This window comes from Neomonachus schauinslandi, chromosome 6 (genome assembly GCF_002201575.2).
Source record: "Neomonachus schauinslandi chromosome 6, ASM220157v2, whole genome shotgun sequence".
NCBI classification, from domain to species: domain Eukaryota; kingdom Metazoa; phylum Chordata; class Mammalia; order Carnivora; family Phocidae; genus Neomonachus; species Neomonachus schauinslandi.
This window is the reverse complement of record NC_058408.1, coordinates 97,014,009-97,027,957: the sequence shown is the minus strand read 5'-3', so window position 1 is coordinate 97,027,957 and position 13,949 is coordinate 97,014,009. Positions and strand designations below refer to the sequence as shown.

Sequence of the window (13,949 nt, the reverse complement as noted above, 5' to 3'; positions counted from 1 at the left end):
CAGGAGCCCGATGCGGGGCTCGATCCCAGGACCCTGGGATCATGACCTGAGCAGAAGGCAGACGCTTAACCATCTGAGCCACCTAGGTGCCCCACATTATTAACCTTCTGATTTTGCTTTTGTATTTTTTTTTTTTTTGCCACACAAATGCACTTTATATTGATATACTCACATTGGGGGGCCTGGGTGGCTCAGTCGGTTAAGGCCACAGACTCTTGATCTCAGCTTGGGTCCTTTTTTTTTTTTTTTTAAGATTTTATTTATTTACCTGACAGAGAGAGAGAGCACAAGCAGGGAGAGTGGCAGGCAGAGGGAGAGGGAGAAGCAGGCTCCCCGCAGAGCAGGAGGAGCCTGAGGTGGGACTCGATTCCAGGACCCTGGGATCTTGACCCGAGCCGAAGGCAGTCGCTTAACCAAAGGCGCCCTCAGCTTGGGTCTTGATTTCATGGTCTGAGCTCAAGCCCCACGTTGGGCTTCATGCTGGGTATGGAGCCTACTTAAGAAGAAAATTATATGCTCATGTTTATTAATTTTTTCTATGGCTTCTGGGTTTTGATTATATGCAATTTATTTTGGCATAAGGAGGAATGGTTCTAGCTTTATCATTTATCATTTCTCCAAATACTACCCAGAGGTCCCAACATGACTTTTGTTACCTTTATTGGGGAAAAAGCCCCAATGAACATTAAAAACATACCCTATTAAAAACATACCCAAAGATACTATGGCAGGATTGGAGGTTTATTTTGGGGAAAGAATAGAAATAAGTAAGTGGCACTCCAACTTTTCTCAAAACATCTGCTTATCTTGTATTATTGCTTTCTCTGAACAATGCCCCATAAGGGCTGCTTCTATTTATTAAAATAAGTAATGAAAACTTTTCTAAATAATATACAACTTAAAAAAGAGAAAAAAATTATGAAAATGATTTTAAAAGTGAGAATTATTGAAGTAGAATTCCCAAATTGAAAAAAGTATTATGTATGTTTAGATATAAGGCAAAGTTTTCCCCCAAATCATGCTTTAGAATAAAAGGTAGATGCCTTGTACTTATAAACTTACAATACATTTTTCATAATATATGATTCGAAACATGTAGGTTAAAGTAAATCTTAAAAGTTTTTTTTTTTTAAAGATTTTATTTATTTATTCATGAGAGATAGAGAGAGGCAGAGGGAGAAGCAGGCTCCCCGCTCCGCGGGGAGCCCGATGCAGCGCTCGACCCCAGGACCCTGGGATAATGACCTGAGCTGAAGGCAGACGCTTAACCGACTGAGCCACCCAGGTGTCCCGTAAATCTTAAAAGTTAAATATTGTGAAGTCATTTGATCATTTTGTATATAACTAAACAATTAAAGTATTGTATGTAGGCATTTGATTATTAATATATACATATATGGACCCAAACATTTTGTTTTTTTGAATTGTCTTTCGGTGAAATTTAGAGTTGGCTTTTATTCAGACCTATGGTATATGGTATATTCTATATAGTGTATGGTATATTCTTGCCATTTTGGTATTTTTGATCACAACTTTAGTTTGGATATAGTAATGCAATACTTTACCCTTAGAAGAAGTTCAGAGGTATAAACATCATTTAGGAATAAGGAGCAGGGTTCGGCGTTGTTTACCTTGCATTATGATTCCTGTAAGCAAGGAGTCTTTCCGAAGATATAACAGTTGGACTTACCAATCGGAAGAGATAGTAGCTGAAACACCTGTGAGAGGGGACACCTTGTGATGGCAGCATTCATTTTATTCTTCTTGTCAACTGTACAGCACAATGTTAGCTTCCCAGGATGAGTAAACTGGTTAATTACACAGCCACAGTAGGGTGTGCAAGAAACCAAACCAAACCAGATGAAGAACAAACCCTCTGAATTGTCATCTCTAATAAGGCAGTAAATAGCTGTGTGCTGTTTGGCATTTTGCAGTTTTTACTGACTTGTTTTTTATTGCTCCTTTTTTATTACAAGAATAATATATGTTGGGCACCTGGGTGGCTCAGATGGTTAAGCGTCTGCCTTCGGCTCAGGTCATGATCCCAGAGTTCTGGAATCGAGTCCTGCACCAGGCTCCCTGCTTCTTGGGAGCCTGCTTCTCCCTCTGCCTCTCTCTCTCTCTCTCTGATGAATAAATAAATAAAATCTAAAAAAAAGAATAATATATGTTCACCTTAACAAATGTATATGAGTAAAAAGAATAAAATGTAAACCATCTGTGACCCCATTATCTAGTGATAACTGGTCTGTTTTGGTATATAAGCTTTTTCATATTTTATAAATATACATAACATATATATTTATAAAACTGGCATTGTACCATACATATTTTAAATTTTATATTTATATTTCGACCCAGTGACATTTACAGTCTTCGTGCTTAGTGAATTTTGACATAGTACATACAGGCTTGTAACCTTTTCTTCACCAAAAAATGGAGTGTGAACATTTCCCAGGCATTAGGTATGTTTCCACATCATTTTATTATTTAAAGGATTTTATTTATTTATTTGACAGAGAGAGAGAGACCGCGCGCACGCACAAGCAGAGGGAGCGGGAGGAAGAAGAAGACTCCCCGATGAACAGGGAGCCCAAAGCGGGGCTCCATCCCAGGACCCCAGGATCATGACCTGAGCCGAAGCTTAATGGACTGAGCCACCCAGGTGCCGCTATACTGCATTTTATTTTTTCCTGTGTCAGACACTTGGGCTGCTTCTACCTTTTGGTTGTTGTGAATAATGATGCTATGAACATGGGTGTACAAATACCTGTTCAAGTCCTTGCTTTCAGTTCTTTTGGGTATATACCTAGAAGTGGAATTGCTGGATCGTATGGTAATTCTATGTTTAATTTTTTGAGGACTTGCCACCCTATTTTCCATAGCAGCAACTTCACATCATTTTAAAGCCATTTGTCGGTTCTTCTGGTCAGTATTTTGTGATACCCAAGTAGGCCCCAAATACCCCAAGGGATGTAAATTTCTCAAAACAAAAATAGCTGTATTTTATTTTAAAATTCCCTACAGAGGGGCACCTGGGTGGCTCAGTCGTTAAGCGTCTGTCTTCGGCTCAGGTCATGTTCCCAGGATCCTGGGATCGAGCCCCACATTGGGCTCCCTGCGCTGTGGGAAGCCTGCTTCTCCCTCTCCCTCTCCCCCTGCTTGTGTTCCTTATCTCCCTATCTCTGTCAAATAAATCTTTAAAAAAATAAAATAAAATGAATAAAATAAAATAAAAACTAGGAAACAGGGGCGCCTGGGTGGCTCAGTCGTTAAGCATCTGCCTTCGGCTCAGGTCATGATCCCGGGGTCCTGGGATCGAGCCCCACATCAGGCTCCCTGCTCAGCAGGGAGCCTGCTTCTCCCTCTCCCACTCCCCCTACTTGTGTTCCTGCTCTCGCTGTGTCTCTCTCTGTCAAATAAATAAATAAAATCTTTAAAAATAAATAAATAAAATTCCATATAGAAATTTAGTAAGAGAGGATATACAATGAAGATTTTGTCAAAATGGTGCTTCAGTGCTTTATTTCTTTTCCAGAATAAACCTTAAAGAAGATGCATATACGTGAGCTCAATGAAAACGTTTCTTTTTTTCAAGGTGATAATGTTTAAAGGGTTAAGGTGGTTAAAATGTTGCATCCATGACCAGTCACCTTCTTCTCTAAATCCTAGACCTGACCTGCATATCCTAGGGCCACATCGAGCTGAAACACACTCCCTGAACCTACCTTGGGCTGGACACAAGAGTCTGGAGAGAGCCAGCTCAGGAGCAAAGGTACAGTGAACCAAACCTGGTCATCATACAGTTCTCCTTCTCACTGCCCTGTTTTATTTCCTGCATAGTATAAATCACTATTTTAATTGATCTTGTTTGTTTGCATGTTTCCTGTCTGTCCCCCTCCATCAGAATGTAAGCTCCTTAAGAACTTACACCTTTTCCCAGAATCACACTGGGCACAAATCAGGTTCTCAATAAATACTTGTTGAATGAATAAATTATCAAATGATTGAAAATTTGCTCTCCTAATCTATTTCCTTCTACTCTTAAACTATTTTAAAAAATTATGAAATTTTCTAAAACACTCAGAAAAACACCCACTACTCAGATTTAACAAATTCTAAGAGTTTTATTATATTGCTTCAAATTTTCTTCTATCTCTTAAAAAAAAGGAAAAAAGTTAAAAATATACAGGAAATGGAGAAATGGTTAATTTGGGGAGTACGTAAAAATGGTCAGTCTTTGTCAACCCATAAAATGAATGGTTCAAGTGCATTACTTACATAAACTCAAACTACAGATCCCAGGCAGCACTGCAACAGTTCGGCCCGTGGCCTATTCTTTTCTCTTCTGCAAACAGCCAATGAAAGGTAGAGTTTACAAAGGTCTAGGATGACATCTGGCGTATTGACTGTGGTCAGCCTCAAATCAAGTTATTGCCGTTTGGAACGTGCTGCTGAAAACCAGATCTAAAAAGGCTTTTCCGATTAATTTGCAGCTTATTCTCTCTCTTGTTTCAGAGGGAAGAGAAGCTGACTTAGTAATTGAAATGGATGCAATACTAAGTTACAGGTCAGAAGACACTGAAGATTACTACATGCTGCTGGGGTGTGATGAGCTGTCCTCGGTAAGACAGTGGATAATGCTCTTCTTTTTCAAGTTTTTATTTAAGGTGGTAACTTTGAACTTTTAGTCACATTGCCTAGAAACCTAATCTTATATTCTTTTAAAGCACGTTTGGCTTAGAGAAAGTTAAGTATTTAAATCTTGGGTCTTTACTTGGGTAGAGTCCTTTTGCAATTTTATAGATGTTTGTGATTGAGTATGTATATTCTGGCACATGGCCATAGACTCTTATTTCAAACACACTAAAAATATGTATTTGAAATTTTATTGTAGTGCTCTTGGCCGTGTTTCACAGAATACATAAGCTATATCTTTATTATGGTATTTTATACTAAAATTGAGATAAATGTAATTTTCTAGTAATTAGTGTTTTTAAAATGTTTTATTAAAATATGTACTTTTATATGAGCTGTTGAATCATATAAGCCAAGAAACATCCTTTTATGTTAACGTTTTAAATCATGTGAGAGAAATGACTTAAAAGGGTGGCTTCTGAAACAAAATGTGTGAAAAACTCTGTGGTTGTTCACTTTGATCTACAATGAAATAATGTTTTTAAAGGGCCACACAATGATGAAGGTTGTAAAAGTTTTTTAAATTATGGAAAACTCATTTATAATTCTACTTTCCAAGGATAACACTATTAATGCTTGGTTTATTAATCTTCAGTCTTTTTCCTATATTTTTTGGAGACATGTTTGGGAAGATATATATTTACATGTTGATTCCTACTTTTTACCCACTCAAGGATTTCTCCATGCTATTAAAAACATTCTTCATACATATTTTAATGTTGCACATTTTGTTTTATTGTTGTATCACAATTGATTATTACCTTATTGTAAATATTTCATTTATTCCTAGTTTTTCAATGTTTTAAATACTGTTGAGATGAATAGGAAGTATATTTCAATTATATTATTAAATATATTTTATATAATTATTAAAATGTTTTAATTTTATTACTAAAATATGCCTATTAATATTAAAATATTTTAAAGCAAAATATTTTTCTATTTATCTTTGTTTCATAAGGCTGGAGTTAAGTAACAAAATGTGCTTAATTTTGTTTGGAAAATAGAATGTGACGGTGGACATAAAGGTTTAAAATCTCCATTGTCATCACACTGAGGGAGTTATCTTAAGTATCTTGTAGTTAAGCACACACTCACACATGCACACACCTGGTTCCAATACTCCTTTAGTTGTATATTTCTCCTTTAGGATAATATGTTACTCTTGTTTACTTTAGTGGTGATTTACTTTTATAGCAATTGAGAAAGCTTATTGACATTTTTACCATCTGTTATGAATTATACTATTGCCAACTAGTTTTTGAAGGAGCTTTTTAAAATCAAAGGAACATAATTTAACTTGATAAGCTTCACAATTTGAATTTAAAAAAATATTGTTATTCTAAGTTATAAAGTAAAGGTCATTATATCCCCATAAATAAATCCCTAGACCCTCTTGGTCAGTCTTTTATAGTTATGTTATTGTTTCCTCAGTCTACAAAGATGGAGAAGTTTTGAATAGACTGAAAAAAATGATCCTATTTTTTATTTATAATGTTTATAACAGTCTCTTTCATTATAGCTAGCAATTTTGTTACCAGTTATAGTCATACTTACCTGTATTGTGGCATATATTAAAAGCATTGTCTTGGCCATTCCTTCTTTACTGATTCTGACAATGACATAGCATGTTTAGATTACAATCATTTATTTAAAATGAAATGACCTGTCACAATTTTGTCAATTCTTTTTATATGTATCTTTCCCCTCTTTTCATATGTATATTTCCCATTTAAAAAAGATTTTATTTTTTTATTTTTAAGTAATCTCCACACCCAGTGTGGGGCTTGAACTCACAACCCCAAGATCTAGAGAACATGCTCTACCGACTGAGCCAGCCAGGCGCCCCTAAAAATATTTTAATTCCATTTTTTGAGTATTTAGTGTGACGTTTCCTTTACTTGATTTGTATTGGATGGATTTCTTTTACTTCAAATATTCCTTGATTTGATGTTTTAAAAAGTTGACCAGAACTGTTCATACTCTAAAGCAATTTATTTATTTATTTATTTATTTTTTAAGATTTTATTTATTTATTTGACAGAGAGAGACACAGCGAGAGAGGGAACACAAGCAGAGGGGAGAGGGAGAGGGAGAAGCAGGCTTCCCGCCAAGCAGGGAGCCCGATGCGGGGCTCGATCCTAGGACCCTGGGATCATGACCTGAACCGAAGGCAGACGCTTAACGACTGAGCCACCCAGGTGCCCCCTCTAAAGCAATTTAGCATTTATAATTTCAAAGCAACTTCATATTTTGATTCTATTTATAACAACTGTGTTGACGCACACACACATATAATTCTTTTGCTTTAGTATATAGTTCTTACAATTTAAAGCTTCTGTTGAAAATTAGTGAAATGACATATATAAACCCTGGAAGGGTTTCCACACTGTTGAGTAGAAAACAGCATACCCTCATTTCAAAAACATTTACTGAAGGTTGATTCCAAGTTAGTTAGCTTTTTTGCCTTGAATCAGATTTTACACAAAAGACACACGTTATGAAATCTTCTAAAGTCCTTATTAATGCATACACCACACACTCATGATATAAGACATCCTCTCTGGTGTATATCTTACTTGAATTTTTGATATTTGGTCACCATTTCAATCCTGATTTCAAGATTTCGCAGACTTGAAAATTGAGCATAAACTTGATAAATGGAGATACTTATTTTTTGTTTCTAGTTCTCTTCTTATTGACTTCAGACCACCTGGGTTTAAATCTTGCCATTTACTAGCTATGTGACCTTAGGAAATGGTTTAACTTTTCTATTCCTTTGTTTCCTAATCTGCAAATAGGGGTAATGATAGTACCCACCTCATAGAGTTATTTTGGGGATTAAATGAGACATGATAAATAAAGTGCTTAGAACAGTGCCTGGCACATTGTGGGTGTGGCTGTGGGCATGGACATTGTTTTGGCCTCACACTAATACTGTACACTTGGAACTTTGTAAATTTAGATTACTCCATAACTGACATTATTTTTTTTAATGTTTTAGTTTTGAAAAATTTTTTCCTTTTTTTTTTTTGAGTAAGTTCTATGCCCAACCTGGGGCTTGAATTTACAACCCCAAGATCAAGAGTCATATGCTTTACCAACTGAGCCAGTCAGGTGACCCAAAATGATCTTTTTAAATTTATTTTTATTTATTTATTTATTTTAAAAGATTTTTATGTATTCATTTGAGACACAGAGATACAGAGAGAGAGAGAGAGAGCATGAGCAGGGAGAGAGGCAGAGGGAGAGGGAGAAGCAGGCTCCCCGCTGAGCCAGGGGCCCCATGTGGGGCTTGATCCCAGGACCCTGGGATCATGACCTGAACCGAAGGCAGACGCTTAACCATCTGAGCCACTCAGGCGCCCCAAAATGATCTTTTTTAGAAAAGATTTTATTTTTAAGTAATATCTACACACAATGTGGAAGAGTTCCATGCTCCACTGACTGAACCAGCCGGGTGCCCTCCAAAATGATTTTTTCTTTTTTAAAGATTTTCTTTCTTTCTTTCTTTTTTTTTTTTTAAGATTTTATTTATTTATTTGTCAGAGAGAGAAAGCACAAGCAGGGGGAGTGGCAGGCAGAGGGAGAGGGAGAAGCAGGCTTCCTGCCGAGCAAGGAGCCTGATGCAGGACTTGATCCCAGGACCCTGGGATCACTACCTGAGCGGAAGGCAGACGCTTAACCGACCAAGCCACACAGGCATGCCCTAAAGATTTTATTTCTTTATTTGAGAGAGAGAGAGGGAGAGAACACAAGGGGGGTGGGGGAAGGGTAGAGGGAGGGGGAGAAGCAGACTCCCCAGTGAGCAGGGAGCCTGACAATGCGCTCCATCCCAGGACCTCAAGATCACTATCTGAGCCAAAGGCACTTAACTGAGCCCCCCAGGGGCCCCCCCAGAAAAGATTTTTTAATAGACTTTATAAGAGCAGTTTTAGGTTCATAGCAAAATTGAGCAGAAGGTATAGAACTTTCCCCTATATTTCCTTCCCTCCGCTCAGGCATAGCATCCCTGTTATCAATATCTCCACTAGAATGGTTCACTTGTTATAATGATGAACCTACATTGACACATCACTATCACCCAAAGTCCATAGTTTTTATTATGGTTCACTCTTGGGTTTGTACATTCTGTAGGTTTGGACAAATGTATAATGACATTTATCATACAGAGTACTTTCACTACTCTAAAAATCCTCTGTGCTCCACCTATTTGAATAATTTTGAGCTCACAGAAAAGTTGTAAAAATAATACAGAGTTCCTATATACACTGCATCCAGCTTCCCTTAACGTTAGCATCATATTACAGTTATCGTGCACAGTAAAATTATACAGTAATTATCAGAAAATTAATATTGGTATAAAAGTATTAACCAGGGGCCAGCAAGCAATTTTTTTTTTTTTTTTTTTGTAAAAGACCAGCTAGACAGAGTCAGGACTAGAGTGAGGTAAGCAGGGCACTTAGGACACACACAAATTTTTTTTTACGTTCTTTTTTAAGTTTTTTTTTTTAAGATTTTATTTATTTACTTGTCAGAGAGAGAGAGAGCAGAAGCAGGGGGAATGACAGGCAGAGGGAGAGGGAGAAGCAGGCTCCTTGTTGAGTAGGAAGCCTGATGTGGGACTCAATCCCAGGACCCTGGGATCATGACCTGAGCCGAAGGCAGACGCTTAAAAGACTGAGCCACCCAGGCATCCCAGGACACAAAATTTAAGGAGGGACTAACTTTCAGGGTTGTGCAAGTGCAGAAACCTAAGAGAGAGAGAGAGAAAGAGAGTACCTCCTTAAACCTGGGTATCCTGCTTGTCTGACCCTGGTGCTGTCCCTGAGATAGCAAACATTTTACTTTTTAATTTAATTTAATTTAATTTAATTTAATTTTATTTTATTTTATTATTTTTTAAAAAGTAGGCTCCATGCCCAGCATGGCTTGAACTCATGACCCCAAGATCAAGACTTGAGCAGAGATCAAGAGAATGATACCCAACTGACTGAACCATTGAAACCCCCCCCAACCTTTTTTTTTTGGAGCTAGCAAACATTTTAGATTTTGCAGGACTTACGATCTCTGTCACAGCTACTCAGCTCTGCCAGTTTAAGAATGTAGCCATAGATAATATGTGAAATGAATGACGATGGCTATCTTCCAATAAAACTTTATTTAAAAAAATAGGTGACAGGCCGGATTTGGCCTTTGGGCCAGAGCTAGTCAACCTCCGATCTGAAGGATAGGTCTCATTGTCATTTCATCAGTTTTTCTACTGATGTCTTTTTTCTCTTCCAAGATCCAAGCCAGAATTTTTTATTACACTTAGTTGTCTTATTCCCTTAGTTTCCTCCACAGTGACAATTTCTCATACCTTCCTTGTCTTTCATGATGTGGACACTTTGAAAAGTAACGGTCAGTTATTTTGTAGGATGTCCCTCAATTTTGGTTTGTTTCAGATTTTCTCTTGATTAGACTGAGGTTATGTGTTTTTGGAAAGAACACTGCTGAAGCGATATTGTACCTTTTTCAGTGTATCACCTCAGGGCTACACGATGCTGATATGTCTTATTGACCTGAACACATAGTTAAGGTGGTGTCTGTCAGGTTTCTTCTGCCGGGTTTTTGCATTGTAGTTACTAGTTTCCCTTTTGTAATTAACAAATATTTTTGATGAAGATTCTTGGAGACTGTAGTGTGTCTCCTCAGACTTTCACCCACTGATTTTAGCATCCTTTGGTGGATCTTGCTTATAACAATTACTACTATAGTGTTTGCCTAATGGTGGCTTTCTATTTTCCTCATTCATTTTATATTTATTTCTCAGAATTCTTCCATAAAGAAAAGTTATCCTCTCTCCCATATTTATTTATTTATTCAACTATTTTCGTCACTATGGATTAATAGTTATTGCATTTTATGGATTATAACACAATACTGCCATTATATATTTTGTGGCTCAAATTGTTTCTCTGGCTCATGTTTTAATTATCATTCCATTAGAATGATGTAGGATCATCCCATGGGATTTATTTCAGGGATATTGTTAATATTTGGAGTTTTAGGGGGAAAACCCAGTTTCACACTAAATGAATTGAAGTGATGGAATTTTTTCTCTTAAAATGTTTTTATTATGAAAAATTTCAACCATATATACAAGTAGAATAGAAACAATGAATCCTCATAGATACTCAACTCAAATAGTTATCACTGGATACTAATTAATTCACTTATTGAAATGAGTCTTTTCTACAGCATATCAGTTTCCATCACTAGAATCAGTTCATTCTTTTTTTTTTTTAAGATTTTATTTATTTATTTGACAGCGAGAGAGACAGCGAGAGAGGGAACACAAGCAGGGGGAGTGGGAGAGGGAGAAGCAGGCTTCCCGCGGAGCAGGGAGCCTGATGCGGGGCTCGATCCCAGGACTCAGGGATCATGACCGAGCCGAAGGCAGACGCTTAACGACTGAGCCACCCAGGCGCCCCTAGAATCAATTCATTCTTTTAATGAATAAATCACAGTTTCCAGAAGGCTCCTATTATGCTATAATCGTGTTATTTAAAGAACATCTGTCAGTCAATAGTCAAGTATTTATTCAACACTGGGCATCCGGCCAGTACTGGAAGTGATGGGGGTAAAACCAAACCAAACCAAACCAAAAGGTGAGAAATAGTGCAAGTGTATAAGAAACCTGGCATCCAGCTCAGGAGCCAAAGCTAATGCAAAGGAAACAATTTGAGAAAAAGTAAGTGCTGCGCTATGTGGTACTATTTATAAATGCAACAGGAATTAAAGGAAGAATATCTGAAAAGATTTCAGAGAAGAGATGAGGCTTGAAATGATCTTACTAGGTCAAAATTCAGACACATGGAGGGAGAGACAGAGGGTGTTTTTGTGGCCAGGGAAATTTGGAGAAGATCCATCCAAGTGGGAATCAAATTAGTGCCTATTGCACACTCAAGTATTTCCTGAACAGATCAGAATATTGTGCTAATAGGCTATGGAAAAGATAAGTTTTTAAGTTTTAAAACTTAATTTCTAAAACTAATATATTTTCAATAAGGAAATGTGGAGTATGAAGACACAATGGAGAAAAATGTTAACCTAATGCTTAACATCTTGGAGTATGACATATGGGTGTGTGCACATACGCTGTATTTATGGTTTTTTTTTTAAAGATCTTATTTATTTATTTTAGAGAGAGAAAAAGGGGGAGGGGCAGAGGGAGAGGGAGAGAGAGAGAGAGAAACTCAAGCAGACTCCATGCTGAGCATGGACCCCGAGGTGAGGCTTGATTGATCTCAAGACCCCAAGATAATGACCTGAGCAGAAACCAAGAGTCAGATGCTTAACTGACTGAGCCACCCAGGCGCCCCTATTGATGTGTTATGCAGGTACATGCACATATATGTAAATATATTTTTTAAAGATTTATTTATTAATTAGAGAGAGCCCGCACATGAGTGGGGGCGAGGAGCAGAGGGAGAAGGAGAGAGTAGACTCCCTGCTGAGCAGGGAGCCCGACGCTGGGCTCAATCCCAGCACCCTGAGATCAGGACTTGAGCTGAAATCAAGAGTTGGATGCTTAACTGACCGAGCCACGTAGGCGCCCCATGTGTAAATATTTGTAAGTGCGTTTACATATGTATTTAGGGTCAGACTACCTTCATTCAAATACTGGCTCTGCCACTAGATATGTGGTCTTGGGGCAATCACTTAACTTTTCTATTTCTTGGTTTCCTAATCTGTAAAATGGGAAAAATTACAGTACCTCACAGAGTTGTTGTGGGAATTAAATGAGATGTTATATGCACGGTGCTTAGAACAGTGCCTGGCATATAGTAAGTCTCAATAAATCTTAGCTATGGGGCACCTGGGTGGCTCAGTTGGTCTCTCTCTGCCTGCAGCTGCCCCTGCTTGTGCTCTTTCTTTCTTTTTTTTTTTTTTAAAGATTTTAATTATTTATGTGACACAGAGAGACACAGCGAGAGAGGGAACACAAGCAGGGGGAGTGGGAGAGGGAGAAGCAGGCTTCCCGCCGAGCAGGGAGCCCGATGTGGGGCTTGATCCCAGGACCCTGAGATCATGACCTGAGCCGAAGGCAGTCGCTTAACCGACTGAGCCACCCAGGCGACCCTGCTTGTGCTCTTTCTTGCTCTCGCTCTCTGTCAAATAAATAAAATCTTAAAAAAAAAATCTTAGCTATTATTATTATTATCATCTATATACACATATACATATATATTACATAGTCCTTTTTAAGGTAAAATATTGTGGTTTTATGCTGCATATAATGCCTTGTAGTTTACATTTCCTCATAGAAATATGTTACATAATTTTTCTCAGATTACTGAAAGTCTCCTACTACAAGATTATTATTATTATTTTTTAAAGATTTTATTTATTTATTTGACAGAGAGAGACACAGCGAGAGAGGGAACACAAGCAGGGGGAGTGGGAGAGGGAGAAGCAGGCTCCCCGCAGAGCAGGGAGCCCGATGCGGGACTCGATCCCAGGACCCTGGGATCATGACCTGAGCTGAAGGCAGTCGCTTAACCAACTGAGCCACCCAGGCGCCCCCAAGATTATTTTTTTTAATGACTGCAAAATATCTCAGCCTATAGCAGTATTTCAATTAACTTTAATATCTTATTGTTGGACACATAAATTTTTGTTTAAAATTTATAACATTTTATTCAATGAACCTTCTTATAACTAAATAATTTTCCCACCTCTGACTGTCTTCTTATACAAATTCCTAGAATTGGAACTGTTGTATCAAAGAGTGAAAAAATTATAGGCTTTTCATATATATATATGTATATATACATGTATATCTAATTCTATCACTCTTTGGTATATATGTACATATATATTCCTGGGAAATTTGCATCCTCACTGGGAGAGCATGAAAATGTTCATTTTTTTGCACCCTCAGTGACACTGGTCATTATCATGCCTTGGATGTTTTGATTTATTTGATTTTGAGTAAAGCTGAACATTTGTTTGTATATTTATTGGCCAGCATAATAGGCAGTTTTCCAGGCCATTGAACACTGGATCAGGAAGGCAGGATTCAGTGGACCTTGACGTGGAGGGCCTCATTTGTCCATGGGCTGCAGTTGGCACGGACACATGGGATGGAGATGCCAGGAGATAAATAGAATATTCTCAAAACAAACTAACCCACTTTACTAGTTAGTTTACCCAGAACCAGTCCTACGTAGGTGGCTTGTGACAAATTTTGTGATACTAAAACT

General features: G+C 37.7%; 1 protein-coding gene across 1 annotated transcript in view; it reads left to right on the top strand.

Moving 5' to 3' along the window:
• Positions 1–4,415: 4,415 nt before the first annotated feature.
• DNAJC12 (DnaJ heat shock protein family (Hsp40) member C12) overlaps positions 4,416–13,949 on the top strand; it is a 31,828-nt gene continuing 22,294 nt past the window's right edge. Inside the window, exon 1 of the mRNA XM_021700081.1 lies at positions 4,416–4,625. Within this exon, the coding sequence (XP_021555756.1) occupies positions 4,548–4,625 (78 nt within the window). The 5' untranslated portion in view covers positions 4,416–4,547. The remainder of the gene's footprint in view (positions 4,626–13,949) is intronic.